The 16,964-nt window shown below is 38.0% G+C and overlaps 1 protein-coding gene across 1 annotated transcript; it reads left to right on the forward strand.

Moving 5' to 3' along the window:
* Positions 1 to 164: 164 nt before the first annotated feature.
* Positions 165 to 16,869, forward strand: STMP1 (short transmembrane mitochondrial protein 1; the record flags this gene model as incomplete). Its single annotated transcript, XM_081283318.1, has 4 exons — positions 165 to 191; positions 255 to 497; positions 10,692 to 10,745; positions 11,602 to 16,869. The coding sequence occupies 4 exons, from the start codon at positions 165 to 167 to the stop codon at positions 11,674 to 11,676; spliced, it is 399 nt and encodes a 132-aa protein (XP_081139444.1). The 3' UTR covers positions 11,677 to 16,869.
* Between the last annotated feature and the right edge of the window lie 95 nt (positions 16,870 to 16,964).

Below are 16,964 nucleotides of genomic sequence, written 5' to 3' on the forward strand. Positions count from 1 at the left end.
ATGTCTCCATCTTAACTACTTAAGCACCTAACCTCGATCAGGAGTACTCAGGTAGGTTGCACTAGTAGAGCTTTTGAAAATTCCTCCCTAGTATCTCAGAATCCACGTGGGGTTTGGGTAAATGTTGGGAAGGGCTCCCAGGCCATTGAGCTGCGCATCCAGGGATGGGACGCGCTTCTTCATCCCGTCTTGTGAGCCACGGTGCCCTAAACCTGGCTGTGATCAGAATCTTTGGTGTGCTTGGATGAACACAGATAGCTGGGCATCTGGGCAAGTTTACAGAAGCGGAAGTTCAAAGTGGTCCTGTTCTGGCGGCGAGCCTGGGATGCTCCGCTAGGGGGCGCCTCGAGACGCTTCCGGGGGCGTGGCGTGGCCCGGAAGCAGACGGTCGGTTCCGCCTTCGCGCCCGGGCAGGCAGGCTCGGACCGGCCCGTGGAGCTGTAGCCGCCCTTCTGTCCCTCCTTGTGTTCTCGGCCGACAGCATGCTCCAGTTCCTGGTGAGTGGAGCTGCCGAGGAGCCCGCAGCTCAGGGTCTCCTCGGGATCCGGCCGTGCCAGCGGTGGCCCTTGGGCTTTGGGCGCGGGACCGTCCCCGCAGCCCCGTGCCTGTGGTCGCCTCTCGGGGAGGCCTGTGGGTTTTTTTTCCTGCCTCTCCCCAGATCCTTTGCCAGCGTTCATCTGCAGGCATCCCAGGTCTTAAAACTTGAGGGGAGTTCAGGGCGCTCATTGTGTAATCCTCCCTTGCAAGCTTTGTCATTAGACGTCCTTAGTGACTTTTTGTAGTCGTCCCCACTTATGTGGTCCTGTCCCCCGACAAAGGCCCAGGCCCCATCCTGACTTAGAGCCTGATGGTTGGCCGCCACCTCACGAGGTCAGTGAGAGCCTTCGGCAGCCTCACCCGACCTTTTTATAAGTTTCTGACTTTGAGAAGTGAGTCAGACACTGTTGTACAAGTAATTTTTCTCAGAATCCATTTTTATTTTAGGCGCGGTGGGGGTATGAGTATAACCATGAGTAAGCAGATTATTTCTCATGGCTGCTATTTGAGTTAAAAATGCATTTTCTGGCAAAGGCCGGTGAAGGTCGGTTCCAGGAGGACTTGCCAAAGTTCCAAGTGAAAGTTTTTGACCAAACTGTTGTGCGTCCAAACTTGATGCTTTCAACCTTTTATTTTATTATTGTTGTTGTTGTTCTTGTTATGTAGTGCTGGGGATTGAACCAAGGGCCTTGTGCATGCGAGGCAAGCCCTCTACCAACTGAGCTATATCCCCAGTCCTCACTCTTATTTTATCATCATTAATATAATAATTTTGGTACTGGTGATTAAACTCAAGGGTGACCTACTACTGAGCTACATCCCCAGCCCTTTTTTTTTTTTTTTTTTTTAAGACAAGGTCTTGCTAAGTCGCCTAGCTGAGCTGGAATTTGCCATCTCTCTGCTTCAGCATCCCGTGTAGCTGGAATTACAGGTGTGGTTGCCATTATGCCCAACTCAACCTCTACTTCTAATGAGGCAGATATTCTGTATCTTTTAGATGATCAGTGGAAACCCTGCTGCTCTGGGAATGAGTTGATTTCTCAAATGTACTTTGGAAAGATAACGATTGGTTATTAAGTCCAGTTAACCAAGAGAGAATCCTAGATCTAAACTGCTAAACGGGGCTGCTCCTTTGCCTATGGGAGTTTCTATAGTGTCTTAAGTGTTAGCTTAGGAGTTAGGAGTAATTAGCAGCTGCTTGTAGGAAGCACTTAGTTAAAAGTAGTATCAGTAGTATCAGTCTATGATGACATAATTGATTGTCCCACTACATCAGTTGCTCATTGATAAACTGAGAGGTCATTGGCCAGTTACAATTAACTTTTTAAGTGCTTTTGCAGCAGAATTGAGTTTATTTCTGCTGTGTATAAACATGGATTCTGATTTGAGAATTCAAAATTCTCAGCATTGAAGGAGAGATGCTGAAGCCATTGATTGAATTCCTAGCTCTTAAGTAACTAGACTCTGTTGCCTCCTGGCCTCTCTCCTACCTGTTGCTTTTGTTGAAAACAGTGGATAGCATTGCTTTTCACACTGAGTCCTCCTCTTTTACATGATTTACTAACTTTGTTAACTTGGGCAAGTCTTTCTCTTTGTTTTCAGTCATTTCAACTGTAAAACATGGCTGTCATGTCCTAGTGTTTAAGAGGTTGGACTCCAGAATCAGACTGCTTGGGTTTAAATTCTGCCTCTTATCATTCTCAAGCTGTGGGAGTTTGGGTGGGTTATTTAAATTTTCTGTGCTTCTGTTTCCTCATCATAGTTTTGTTATGAGGATTAAAAATAAGTTAATATAGTAAATACTTAGTGAAGTTCCAGTGCACTTGTGTTGCTTATATATTCCTTTCTCCTTAAAGTATTTGTCCGTAATCCCTATTTCTACAAGTTGTTCCTAGTTTAGCTAAATTATTTTAAGGAAGCTGTTCTAAGGGAAAGCCTAATTGGTGTCACTGCTGTGGCTCTGTGCATGCCACTGTGGTACTGTTACTGTTGTCATTTGTTTTTCTGCTTTGGGGCAGCAGCATTTCAACTCAGATCACCTCATCTTTGATCTTCGTTGGCTTTTGGATCCCGTATCTTGGTACTTTCCAATATTCTTTCATGTTACAACATGCAGAAATTATTTTTTTCATGGAAAAACCCACAGAGTGAAGGTGACCATCTCTGGGCGCTGGCTCTTCCCAGGGCTGAGGTATCATATCTGCTTGCACCAGTTTGGGAAACTGCTCTTATTTCTCCTGTTTTTACTGGCTGCTTTTCCCTGCTCTTGGTTACTATGTGTTGTTCAAGGCTTAGTCCTTGACCCTCCTCTATCCTCTACAGACTCACTTATAGGGAATGGGTTCCTTTTCTTGCCATCACATCTCACCTGTTTGCAGGCAGCTTCCAAAACTACCTTGAGTCCATCCAGTTCCCTGATATCAAATCAGCTGACCTTCTCATGTCTGCCTCTTAGACTCCACCAAATCAGCTGACCTTTTCACTTCTGCCTCTATCTCAGACTCCACATGTCCAGACCCATTATCTCTTCCTTCCAATTCCTATCCCACCTAATTTCTTTTTCTATTCTCCTGCTCTCAAATGTCTCCCATATTTGAAATGTTGACATAGTCTTTGATTTATTTCTTTTCTTCATTCTTGGGGGTGGTGGTGTTGTTTGGTACTGGGTATTGAACCCAGGGGCACTTAGACACTGAGCCACATCCCCAGTTCTTTTTATTTTTAATTTTGAGACAGTGTTTCACTAAGTTGCTTAGGGACTCACTGAGTTGCTGAGACTAGTTTTGAACTTGTGATCCTCCTGCCTTGGCCTCCCTAGCAGCTGGAATTCCAGGTATGTACCATGGCACCTGGCTTCTTCATGCTTCATATTACTTTCCTGCTATATAATCTTGGGCAAGTTCTTTAATTGCTCTCTGCCTCAGTGTTCCCAACATGAAACTGGACAATGCTAATATCTGCTTTGTAAGGTTATATCAGTTCTACCTGTTACACCCTTTTCCAGAGTGATACTGGTTTTTCATGAATGTCTCTATTTAATTTACTGGTGTAATTAAAGATGTGAGTTAACTCATGAAAAAAAAAAGAATTAGAATGTTACCTTGCATGTAATAAGCTGTCAATAAAAAAAATTTTTTTTGAGCCATTTAGTCTCGTTTGCTTATTTAGGAAAAGTTCTCTCTGTTCCGCCTACTACTTTTGCAGAGTGGGTAGTTTTCATTCCACTCTCAGAGACTAGCTAGCTGATATAGAATTTATTATATTTTGAATTGGAAGGGTTATTTTAGGCTCTACATTTTAGCTAATATGCTGACGGTTAATCTCAGCTACTAAAGGCCCTAGGAAGGGTATGTACAAGGCACTTGGTCAATACTTCGTGATTGATTTTGTTTAAAATTGGCTCTCCAGATTAGTTGGCTGCTTCTGCAGATTCAACTGTGGATCAGAAATATTTGAAAAAAAAATTGCATTTTTATTGAACATGTAAATTTTTTCCTTAACATTATTCCTAAATAATAACAGCAAAATGACTATCTAAAAATATAGCCTTTTATATTGTGTTAGGACTTCTAAGTAATCTGGAGATGATTTAAAGTATACAGGAGAATGTGTATAGGTTACCATACCATTTTATAGAGGGTCTTGAGCATTTGCATATTTGGTAGTTGAGGGGGTCCAGGAACCAGACCCCTGTGGATTGGGACAGCTGTATTTAATTGTAGGTCTTTGTCCTTTGCCTCATTACTACTCTCAGTCATAATACAATTGAATATTTGCCTCAGCTTCTTTGAGAACAGTCAAACCAGTTCTACATGGTACACCTTTTTCCAGAGTGTTAACTGGTTTTTCATGAATGTCTCTATTTAATTTACTGGTGCAATTAAAGATTTAACAGTTTTTATCCCCTTATTCTTTTTTTTTTTATTCTCTAAGCAAAATTATTGAATATAAAATGTAGCTTACTCTTAAAAATGTGCTTCTCTGTGGCAATAATCGAAGGGATATAGATTATGTCCTTAGATTTTCATTTTAATGTACAGAATGAGTTTTATTATTACTTGAAGTATTGTTAAACTCATTTGAAAATGTTCTCCACATCAGGTTTAAAAACTAAGGCACAAAAATATGGTGACTTGTTTTTGTGCCTCCATAGAATGTAGAAGTCTTTTGACTGCTTCTCTAGCTGAGTCTGAAATTGAGAAATAAAATTACCAACTTTATTAGTAATGTTTAATTTTGTTTTGTTTTTCTTCTTAGTGTAGACTTTCTTACCTTGGGCCATGAATCATTTTTAGGTACCCTTTTGAATGCTAGTTGTAGCTATATTTGCTAAGTAAAATGAGATTATTTTTAGATTTCTTAAATGGTGTGTCACTTTTGAAAATGTAATTGATGAGTCATAGTTCAGACTTGTCAGATACTTTGGGCTATTGTCAACCACTGTAAGTTATTGCCAGGAGCCTACTCCAAAAACATATTGTAGCTTTATTTGCTAACAACTTTTTGATTGGGGAAGGAATTGAGTAAGAGTCAGTTTACTTTGGATTTGGCTTTGTTCTTTTAAGAGTTTGTGCTTTTTTTACGTTAATAGGTCAAGTATTGTGACTGATCTGCTCCTGTATGTCCAAACAACAACAACAACAAATGGCTGGAAACATTTTTCATGGAGTGTTCATACGGAGCCAATTACCTGACTTTTTCATTCAGTTTATCTCCCTTTTTCATTTCTGACATTTCCATTCTTTTTAAACATTTGTCCATTCTGGAAGCCTCAAAATTGTCTTTGATTTCTTTAGGTTCATCCCAGTGACTGACGTTATTTTACCAAATTTTAATAACTTTTTCAGCTTTGAGATCCAATTCATCCATTTAAGATGCATAGTGTTTTGTTTGTTTGCTTATTTTTGTATTGGGATTGAATCCAGGGAGCTTTACTACTGAGCCACATTCTCCAATCCCCATTCTGTTTTTTTGAGACAGAGTCTCCCTAAGTTGCTAAGGCTGGCCTAGAAACTTGGGTTCCTCCCGCTTTAGCCTCCCCAGTCACTTGGGATTACAGGAGCGTGCCACTGTCTCCATGCCTGGCAAATTCAGTGTTTTTTAATATGTTCACAGACTACACACATCAACACTATCTCATTTTATACCTAATGTCTCATAACCTCAGAAAGAAACCCCGTACATACTAATATTCATTTCTCATTTCCCTCTCCCCCCAACCCTGGGCAAACACCAATTTATTTTCTGTCTCTGTGAAATTGTCTATTCTGGGTATGTCCTTTAAATGGAATCATACAATATGTGGGGTTTTTTTTTTTTTTTTTTTGATTGCCTTTCACAGTGTTTTCATGATTCATCTATATCATGGCATGAATCAGTGCTCCATTCCTTTTCATGGCTAAATAATATTACATCCTATGGATATACCACATTTTTTTAGTCACTTCACTTGTTTGTGTACATTTTAAGTTTTTTCTACCTTTTGGCTATTAATCTTGCTAGGAATACACAAGTTTTTGTGTGTGTGTATGTTTCACTTAAGATTGGGTATACACTCTTATTTATTTATTTATTTTAGTTGTAGATGAACACACCATCTTTATTTTATTTATTTATTCTTATATGGTGCTGAAAATTGAACCCAGTGTGAGGTACTCCACCACTGAGCCACAGCCCTAACCTCAAGATATATGCTCTTTTTTTTTTTTTAAAGAGAGAGTGAGAGAGGAGAGAGAGAGAGAGAGAGAGAGAATTTTTTTAATATTTATTTTTTAGTTCTCGGCGGACACAACATCTTTGTTGGTATGTGGTGCTGAGGATCGAACTCGGGCCACACCCATGCCAGGCGAGCGGCTACCGCTTGAGCCACATCCCCAGCCCCAAGATATATGCTCTTAAATGGAATTGTGGTATATATGTTAACTGTCTGCTGAGCTTTTTGAGGAACTGTTAGCCTGTTTCCAGTGTCACTGTATCGTTTTACATCCCCAACAGCACTTTTTTTTTAAAATTTTTTTTTATTTTAAATATTTGTTTATTTTTTTTAGTTTTCGGTGGACACATCTTTGTATGTGGTGCTGAGGATCCAACCTGGGCCACACGCATGCCAGGCGAGCGCGCCACCGCTTGAGCTACATCCCCAGCCCCCAACAGCACTTTTTAAAAGTTCCAATTTCTCCACATTCTCAGCAACATTTGTTCTTTTTTTTTTTTTTTTTTTTTTTTGACTACAGCCATTCTAGTGAATGTGACTTGGTGTCTCACAATAGTTTTGATTTGCATTCCCTCAGTGGTAATTGATGTTGAGCATCCTTTTATGTGCTTATTGTCCTTTTGTATTTTCTTTGGAGAAGTCCTTTCAAAACTATTGCCTATTTTTAAATTGAGTTATTTGTCATTTTTACCATTTGATTGTAAGAGTTCTTTATCCTTTTTTAAAAATTTATTTATTTATTTTTCATTTGTTTTAATTCGTTACATATGACAGTACAATGATCTTGACATATCAGATGGGGTATAATTTCTCATTTTTCTGACTGTACAGGTTGCCGAATCACATTGGTCATGCAGTCACGTATATATATACAGCAATAATAATATCTATTTTATTCTGCTGTCTTAATACAAGTATCCCAGATATATGATTTGCAAATATTTTATCTTTTTCTGTGGGTTTTCTCTCTCCTTCCTTCCTTTCTTTCTGATGTTCAAAGCCAATCATTTATCTATTTTATTATTTGTTTATGTATTTTGCAATGCTGGGGATCAAACCCAGGACCTTAAGCATGCTGGGCAAGCCCTTTACCATTGAACTATACCCCAGCCTGTCTTTTTTCTTTTTTAATGATAATCTTTGAAACATAAATATTTTTAATTTTGATGAAGCCTAATGTGTCTATTTTTTCTTTTGTCATTCTATACTTTTGGTATCATAACTAAGAAAACCATTGCCTAGCCCCAAATCGTGAAAGTTTACTTCATTTTTTTTTCCCATTTTATAGTTTTAGCTCTTATATTATTAGGTCTTTGAGTTAATTTTTATGTATGATGTGAAATAGGGATCCACTTTTATTCTGTTGCACCATTTCTTGAAAAGACTATTATTTCCTCATTGATTGCCTTAATACCCTGTTGCAAATTACTTGACCATGAATATAAATGTTTGTTTCTGGATTCTTCATTCATGTTTGCTTGTTTTCTCATGTTACCACATTAATCTGTACTTAGCTTTTTTGAGGTGAATTCTTCCAAAGCTGGGTTTTCATCCCATTTCTGCTGGTGGAGGATAGTCACTGGCTACCATATTATGGGAATGAAACTCCTTTGCTTGTTTTTTAAGGTCTGTCAACTAGCCCTGCTGAGCTCTACATGCATATTGTTCTCCATTCCTTACTCAATTACTCTTTTCTAATCAGGCCTTTTTCTTTTTCGGGGAGCAGGGGGTGCCAGGGATTGAATTCAAGGGCACTAAACCACTGGCCACATCCCCAGCCCTATTTTGTATTTTATTTAGAGACAGGGTCTCACTGAGTTGCTTACTGCCTTGCTGTTGCTGAGGCTGGCTTTGAACCTGATCCTCTTGCCTCAGCCTCCTCAGGCGCTGGGATCACAGGCGTGCGCCACTGCACCCAGCTAGGCCTTTTTCTTTTATTCTAGTCATATCCTTATTCCCATCTTGTGTCTTGCTTCTCCACTGTCAGTTCCCCTGCCAGTTCTTTGGCCAATTTAAATTTTAACACTTCCTCAGCATATTTAGAGCCTTATTAAAGACACAACTTATAATACATACTTTCCTTTCAGGTGGTTTCTTAACTATATCATTCATTTTCCCTCTTAATGCAGACCTTGTTCTAGTTGTTGGAACATCTGTACCATTCAAGATCCTGTGCTGGGTGCTGCCTACTATTGTTATATAACTGCCATTATGTAGTATTTCTTCCTGTGTATCATATAAATTTTCTTAGAGACAAAGTAAACCTTTTGCAGGGTTGACTATGAAATTAATTTTAGTATATAGGAATCTGTAATCTCTTAAAATTTGGGGGGCCAGATATATTTGGGAAATTAGGTTACTTTTTGATTATAGAAGAATAATAAGCTACATGTAACTTGATACTTCAACAACTTAGAAGGGTCTGGGATAGCAGTTTGTAAGCAAATTCACTAAAAAATTTTGCTGTTAAACATTTTTCAGTGGGGTTAAGGGCGGATCTTATAAAGATTTCTATTTCTATAGCAAAAAAATTATTCACACTAAAATGTGATAAAGACTATAAATAGTCATATATCTGTTTAAGTCAGATGTGATTTTGCTGCCAAATAAGATGTAATGAAAATTAGTTTAGATAGGATTTTAAGTTTTAGAATTGTGATTGGTGGCTTGTGGAGCTTCACTGATTCCAAGTATACTTTTCTAATTGTGAAGAGCTTGGAAAGGAAGCATTTCACTTCTTTCTGTGATCTCATCTCTCAGGGAATGCTTATGCATAGTAAAGACCCAGGTGTATTCTGTTACTCTGTATGCACTTCCAGTTTGAAGATAAGGTTAGACCATACCACATATGACTGATAATACATTAAGTGCCACACTTCGGTTTTCTGTTTTATCCTCTCTATGTGATTGGACAAAAGCAACATTGATTAAACAAAATGATGAAAAAATGGATGCCAGTTTGAATTTATGAAATTAGAAATTAAGCTTTAGATGGAGGTTCTTAATTACTAGGAGAAAAAAAACAATTATTAAAATTTGAAGCTAAGGGGCTCAGTTGATAGAGTGCTATCCTTGCATGCACAAGGCCCTGGATTCATTCCCCAACACCACAAAAAAACTTTTTTGAAGTTAATGAACTTTGACCCTTTTGGCATATAGGGAATACTCTAGATTTTCATGAAACAGCTTTTGTTAAGGAAGATAGTTACCCAAGGGGATAAACGTTTATAGTTCTCCAAAAATTGTGACTGTTTTTCTCGGCACTGAGTTGGACCCCTGTTGCCCACTTAGCCTAAGTGTTCTGCCCATCAGTCTTCACCATGGCAGAGTGCTGATAAGCTTAGTGGTGTGTCAAAGTTTCCTAGTCATTACATATTGTACCTTTTGAGTGCTTATGTATTTTTTTTTTTTTGAGAGAGAGAGAATTTTTTAAAAAAATATTTATTTAGTTAGTTTTAGGTGGACACAATATCTTTATTTTTATGTGGTGTTGAGGATCGAACCCAGCACCCAGCACATGCCAGGCGAGCATGCTACCGCTTGAGCCACATCCCCAGCCCGAGAGAGAGAGAGAATTTTTTTAATATTTATTTTTTGGTTTTTGGTGGACACAACATCTTTATTTTATTTTATTTTTTTAATTTTTTTTTTAAAGAGAGAGTGAGAGAGAGAGAGAGAATTTTTTTTTTAATATTTATTTTTTAGTTCTCGGCGGACACAACATCTTTGTTGGTATGTGGTGCTGAGGATCGAACCCGGGCGGCACGCATGCCAGGCGAGCGCGCTACCGCTTGAGCCACATCCCCAGCCCTTTATTTTATTTTTATGAGGTGCTGAGGATCGAACCCAGCGCCCCGCGCATGCCAGGCGAGCACGTTACCTCTTGAGCCACATCCTCAGCCTACTTATGTAGTTTTGAGTGCTAATGTCCTGTGCTCCTTATGAATGACCCTGGATAAGTTACTTTACTCTCTGGACCTTAACTTCCTCTTTTGAAATATGAAGAGATTGAAATGTGAGAGTCCCTTCATTCTCTAAGATCCTGTGATTCAACTGAGTAATTTTTATTTGATGTAGAGAGGAATAGCAGTATCCACAACTGAAAAATTGCAGCATTCAACAACAAAATCTGCTTGGGCTTCTAGAGTTTATATTCTGGTATTTATGGGATTTGTGAGGGGACAAAGAGAATTTAGAGTAGATTTATTTATTGCTACCATTCTTTCTTTCATATGCTCTTTAACATTTTGAGGGAAGTTACATCTGTGTTTATTTTATAGAAGAAAAATGTGCATCTCATGCTAAACAATCCTAAGCTAGACATCAAGCTTCTTTACCTGTCCTGAGCTCCTGAGGAGGATCTTGTCTGTGTATTGTGGTTTGGTCTCAGTTGGCACAGGATTAGGTATGCAGTGTAACTCTTCCTGTTCTGTTTTTTCAGCTTGGATTTACTTTTGGCAACGTGGTTGGAATGTATCTGGCTCAGAACTATGACGTAAGTGGCTGTCTTCATGTTTCATAGTGTCTTTTCTTTGTTGAGGTAAAGTGTGCACTTTTGGGTAAATGAAATCTTAAGTCTGAGGAGAAAGTCCTGAATTTTATAGAAAGCTTTTCTATTGTTTAAAAAAAACAATTTACAGAAACATCTGTCCTCCACTATACCACAAGAGGGCAAAATCCCATCAGTTTAGGTGGTCTCGGGATGATCCTAAGTAGTGCTCCCTAGCCCAGGTATTATTAATTTGTTCTATGGAAAATCATGTGATAGGTGAGAATTTAAAGATTGATTGGATAATCTTTTCAGTCCTAACCCAGTAATAGAGATGACTGAAAATTTTGGAGATGGAACAGGGCAGTGTAACATGTTTAAGGACAGAGTTTGGTGAAGTGGGAAGTCATATTAGCCTTGCTTTATAGATGGGTAAGTTGAAAGCCAGAGGCATTTTAAAAAGACAAGCGAAAGAAAGATATTAACTTTTGATTTGTTTTGTAGTAAAGTTTTTCCCTTTGTCAACCTTCATTTGTGTCATCTGGCTTTCTAGACAGGGGCTTTTCTGATTTCTATCACATTTATTATTTACATATACAACTTTTACTTGGCATCAGATTGAGGGGACTAAGTGTGTGTGTTAAAAAGGAGAATCAGGGTCTGGCTTTCAGAGAGAGAACATTAACTTACAACCTCTGCTATTTTTTGTATGTAGTTATGAGGCTAAGAAATACTGCTGTTGAGCAGATCTCCTTCATAGGAAAATGAAAACTTGTAAAACCATCTTTGGAGAAAGAGAAGTAAAAGAATATTGATTAGGTAGATACAATAATCCTTACAATAACCATTTTTCTTTTTAAAGATACCAAACTTGGCTAAAAAACTTGAAGAGATTAAAAAGGATTTGGAAGCCAAGAAGAAACCCCCTAGTTCCTGATGCCCACTCCAGCCCTACGTTCTGGATACTCTGATTCTGCTGCCCCTGAGGGGCCTCCTGTACCATCTGATCCCAAAGCTTTTGTTTTCATCTCCAGCCACAGCAATTTTCTTCTTTGATAGATCCAGTATTGCCTCAGAGCAAAAGTGGGGCCATAAGTTAAGAACTACCCTTTATGTGTCCAACAGCCTTGCCTCTTCCCCCACCCTTCCTTCCAGCTGACTGGAATTATGGTGCTAGTTTAGCAAAGTCGCTTCTCCCCTGTTGTTTGGGATTTCTACTACCTTTTGTCGAAAGAAAAATTAGTGAGTTTTTTGTATAGCTGATCAGATACAAATAATGCTAATTTCATAGTTTTGCAGTTATAATGGGTGCTTGTTAAACATTTGTTATTAAATTTTGTTGTTTCAAAGTAATTAAAATTAATAATATCTAGAATCCAGTTTCTGTTGAATTATCCATTTATTTTTACTGTTGTCAGGCAGCTCCATAGTTGATAATTCAACTAATAAATCAATTTGCTATTTATGAACTGAGACACTCTATTCTAAGAATCTTATCAGTAACTGGGGAATTAAAAAATATGAAAAGCAATGGTTTTTGTTCTAATGGCATTCACAGTCTATTTAGCCTGCATGTTTTTCCTTAATAATGTATTTGATCTGATTCTTTTTTCTCAAAAGAATCATTCTTGGGATTACAGGTACATTTGACATTTTATCATGGGTAAGTGTGAAATTGTTGATAAAGGAAATGCTAAGACTTTTTACATTAAAAGATATATTTACATTATAACTTCATAGTGCTTCTCCTAAGAAAAATGTAGTTCCACATATAATTTTTTTTTTTGTAATTGAAGTCTTGTTGCCTAGGCTAGTCTTGAACTCTAGGGCTCAAGCAATCTCCCCATCTCAGCCTCCTGAATGCTGGGAGAACAGGTATATCAATATGCCTGGCCAGTCTTTTTTTTTTTTTTTTTTTTTAATTTATTTTATTTTTTTTCTAGTACTAGAGATCAAACACAGGACTTCACACATGCAGGGCCAACACATTACCAGTATATCTCCAGCCCTTTTTTATTCTTTTCTTTTTTTTTTTTTTTTTTTGTGATACTGAAGATTGAATCCAGAAGCACTTTCCACTGAGCTATATCCCAGCCCTTTTAATTTAAGACAGATTTTGCTAAATAGCTGAGGCCGACCTTTAACTTAAGACCCTCCTTTTCAACCTTCCAAATCATTAGGAATACAGATATGCATCACCATGTCCAGCTTTTATTTTGAGACAGGGTCTTGCTAATTTGCCCAGGCTGGCCTTGAATTTGTGATCCTCCTGCCTCAACTTCTCAAGTAGCTGGGATTATAGGTGCCCCATAAATAATTTGAATTTTTTTAATTAATAATATTTTAGTAGGTAACTTTTCCAATGGATGAAGATACAGAAGTGATTTCATGTAAACACAGGACCTGTCTCATCCCTATCCTCTTCATTTTTAGCTCTTCTTCCTTGGGCAGTCACTGTTACACATTCCCAGTTTACTTTTGAGGAAGAGTCTTTTCCTAAACATGTCTATATGCAAATGGTAACAAACTATACATAATTGTTTTTCTTAATGGAGCTCATTCTGTATCAGCATGTAAGGAACAAGAAGCCTTACTTCTTTTTTGACTGTATACAATTCTATTGAATGGATGAACCATAATTAATCTGTTACTAAAGATTGTTTATTCTTTTCTATTACAATGATAACATAAAACCTAATGTTATTATGTATACCTCTGCAGGGTATAGCTGTAAGATATAAGTCCTAAAACTATATTTGCACTTATAGAGGTAAATACCCATTTCATTTTTTGTTTCAGAGGGCTTGTTGGGTAGCTTTGTCAGTAATGCCTTTCTGAAGGCATTTTAGCAGAATCAAAAAACTGGAAGGATTACTTAGAGACAACTTTTTTTAGTGATGACACCAACCCTATATGTGATTCCAAATAAAGTGATTCTGATTTTCTTTGAAAACATACATGATGATAAATTTTATCCCTGTAAAGATCATCCTCCAGTGAGACAGATTAGGATCAAATTATGGTTTGGCTTCTCCCTTGTAGTGCGAAGTGGGCAAATGGCTTATTCTTTCTGAAACTCTGCATTAATCTGTAAGATTTGGATGTAATACCTACCTCATAGGATTTTCATGAGAAATAAATAATGTATATGGTGTGCTTTGCAAATTGTCCAATAAATAGTAGATATTAGTCCAAATATGTTGCTTTTGGTCAGGATATTTTTGTATTTCTGCAATCACTTTTGGAACCAGTGCATGAACATGCAGAATGTGGTGTTATTCTGTGGTGTTAGATATTGATGAAAGTTCACAGTATCCACCTTAATCATACTGCCTCACTCACAATTTGATCTTGAATAATCAGAATTAACTACAGCCTTGAAGAATGAAGGTCCACCATTATGAAATAGAAAACTTCAGGATTGATATTGGAAACTTAATAAGTACATTAAACTTGAAAGATTTAGAATGTAACCCTCCCAAACAAAACATAATCGAAGGCAGCAAAATAAAACCAAATTAATCATTTAAAATTGTCAAAAAAGGGCAGAATTCTATGAGTTGAACTTACTACTTGACATCTGTAGACTTTTTTAATTTGGTATTTTACAGAATTAAGCAGTTATCTGCTCAGTTAAAGAAGCAATTTTATTTTTCTAATTCAGTTTTCATCTGTATAACTACAGAGAAGCTGTGTGGCTTTCCTAGTTGTCTGTACATATTAGTTCATATGTATATGTGTAATGTTTTCATTTCCAGTGAGCAGTTCACGCCCTAGATACTGTAATGGTGTTTGTTTTTCTGCTGAGGTCTCCCATATTTAAGTGCTTTTTCTGAGCTATTCCTCCTGAAGGAACACTGTATACTATACTGGAGCAAATGAGACTTCTGAAACGTCCAGTCTGGGTTTTGCACGTAGCATTGCCATTCCTTATGCAGATGAATGGATTCTTTTTCTCCACTTTAGGGCCTTGCCTTATGGAAAGAAACAGGGCAGTGAAAGGAAAATATTTTGAGGCTTGCCTATAGGGAGTATGTGACACTTAAGATTTTAAATGTTCGGCTTATACTTTTCCTAAATTTGGTTGCAACATTCAGTTAGGTACTAAAGTCCTAATGGGTGGGTGGCTTGTTCTACAAGGCACTGGATAAGAAAAAAGAACTGAGAAAAGGGAGATTTTGTGGAAAGTGCCCACCCAGGGTGGAGTGTTGCAAAACTTGGGTCCTGGGCCTGCTAGAATCACTGCCTCAGTGATAGGACTGTGTGAAAGTGGAGTCACACTGTCATACATGTACAGTTGTTCAGAACTGGGACAAAAGAAAGGTGCCATGTAAACAGTTGAGATGTGTTCAGCATTCCTTCAGTGAGGGCAGCCCCAGGGTAAGCTACCAGTGTACTCAGGGTCTCAGTTCCCTTTGTCTTCTAATGGTTTAAGCATCTTGGCAATATGGTGGGATGTTCATAGAAATATTTTTTCAAACAATGTAGTCCCCACATGCAAATGGCCAGCTATATCCATTTGGTATACACAGGGGATTTGTTCTAGCCCCGCTCCTCACTGCCATGGACACCAAAATCTGCAGATGCTCAAGTTCCTTATATGCAATGGTATAATATCCTCATATAACCCATAACATCCTCCTGTGTACTTGGGATTACTTATAACAATACAATGTAAATGCTATGTAAATAATGACAGGGAACAAAGTCTATATACTCAGTACTGATGCAATTTTTAAAAAATATTTTCAGTCCAGTATGATTGAAGCTACTAAGGCAAAACCTGTGGATACAGAGGGCAGCTATACTTCATTTGATGTTCAGCTAAAGAAATAGGGATCTAGTCTGACATTGAAGGGAAAAATAGCAATTTTTAAAAATTGAAACATGGTGGAATATGAGTCTTTGTGACATGTAAATGCCAGTGTAAGACTGTATACCATGTACTTTGGTGACTTAAAGGAATTTCAAAGGCAACCTTGACTGAGCAAATTTAATATGTAATTGACTTGAGAGTAAGATGCAACTAAGTGGCTCTCGCTCTCAGTTTCATCATCAGGAAAATTACCTGGTATAAGATGATCATCTAAAGTTTTTTCATCCATGTACATTAAAAGATAAAAATCAAATAATATGAAGAGACAAGACTACTGAGAAGGGCTAGAAGTTATCCAACAATGGGAGGACAAGGAGTTTTTTTGTTTCTGTTTTTGTTTTGGCACTGGAGATTGAACCCAGGGGTGCTTAACCACTGAGCCATATTCCCAGCCCTTAAAATTTATTTAGAGACAGGGTCTCTATAAGTTGCTTAGGGTCTCAGTAAGTTGCTGAGGCTGACTTTGAACTCAGTCCTTCTGCCTTAGCCTTCTGAGTCACTGGGATTACAGTCATGAATCACTGCACCTTAATAATTAATAACTCCTAGGCGTTATCAATTATATCTTCCATTTCCTGTCACTGGAATGGGCAATCTCATTTTACTTGAATCTGGATTTAGGAAAAAATGGTACTGTTCTTAAGAGCAGCCAGTAGAACAGATTGAAACAAATGAGCTTTCTAAACCAGCGGGATGAATACACCTGCTAATGGAGCATTGGCTACAGCTGCAGTGGGAAATTGGCGCTGCTTCCCCTTTAGCAGTGACTCAGGGTCCCAAGTAGCTGAACAGTGCTGAACAGTGGCCAGTAATCCACTTAAGTTCTAAGTCATCTTATTCTCTTTATACTTAGTTCTGAGTCAACTTATTCTCTCTTTATACTTACACTCCTGGAATCTTACTGATTTTCTGTGCCTTTGTCTTGTTTTCTGACTTGGCGTAGGGTCTGTGTAGGGTTGAGAAATATGATGATTTGGCTGCCTTGACAATAGTAACAACACCCTGACCTTTGAAGCAGATTGATTGGAGGGATGCTGACTTGATCAAACCAGTTGTAGCATACCTAACAATGGGCATTTCATTTGATCCCTGAGATCTTTACTTTTAAAATTGGCCAGATAGCCACTAAGCTAATAAGCAGGACAAAAGCAGTAACATTCCCAGTTAGACATGGCCAATCACATTTTGAATCCACAGGAGATTTGTTCTAGCCCCTCTGTGGTTGGAGTGTGTTAACTGGCACACACACACACACACACACACACACACAAAAAAAAAAAAAACCCAAAACAAAAACAAAACAACTTTATAACTCAGACACTTGATAAACTAAAGGAGTGATTTTATAG

This window comes from Spermophilus citellus (assembly GCF_964194105.1).
Source record: "Spermophilus citellus genome assembly, chromosome: 3".
Taxonomy (NCBI): domain Eukaryota; kingdom Metazoa; phylum Chordata; class Mammalia; order Rodentia; family Sciuridae; genus Spermophilus; species Spermophilus citellus.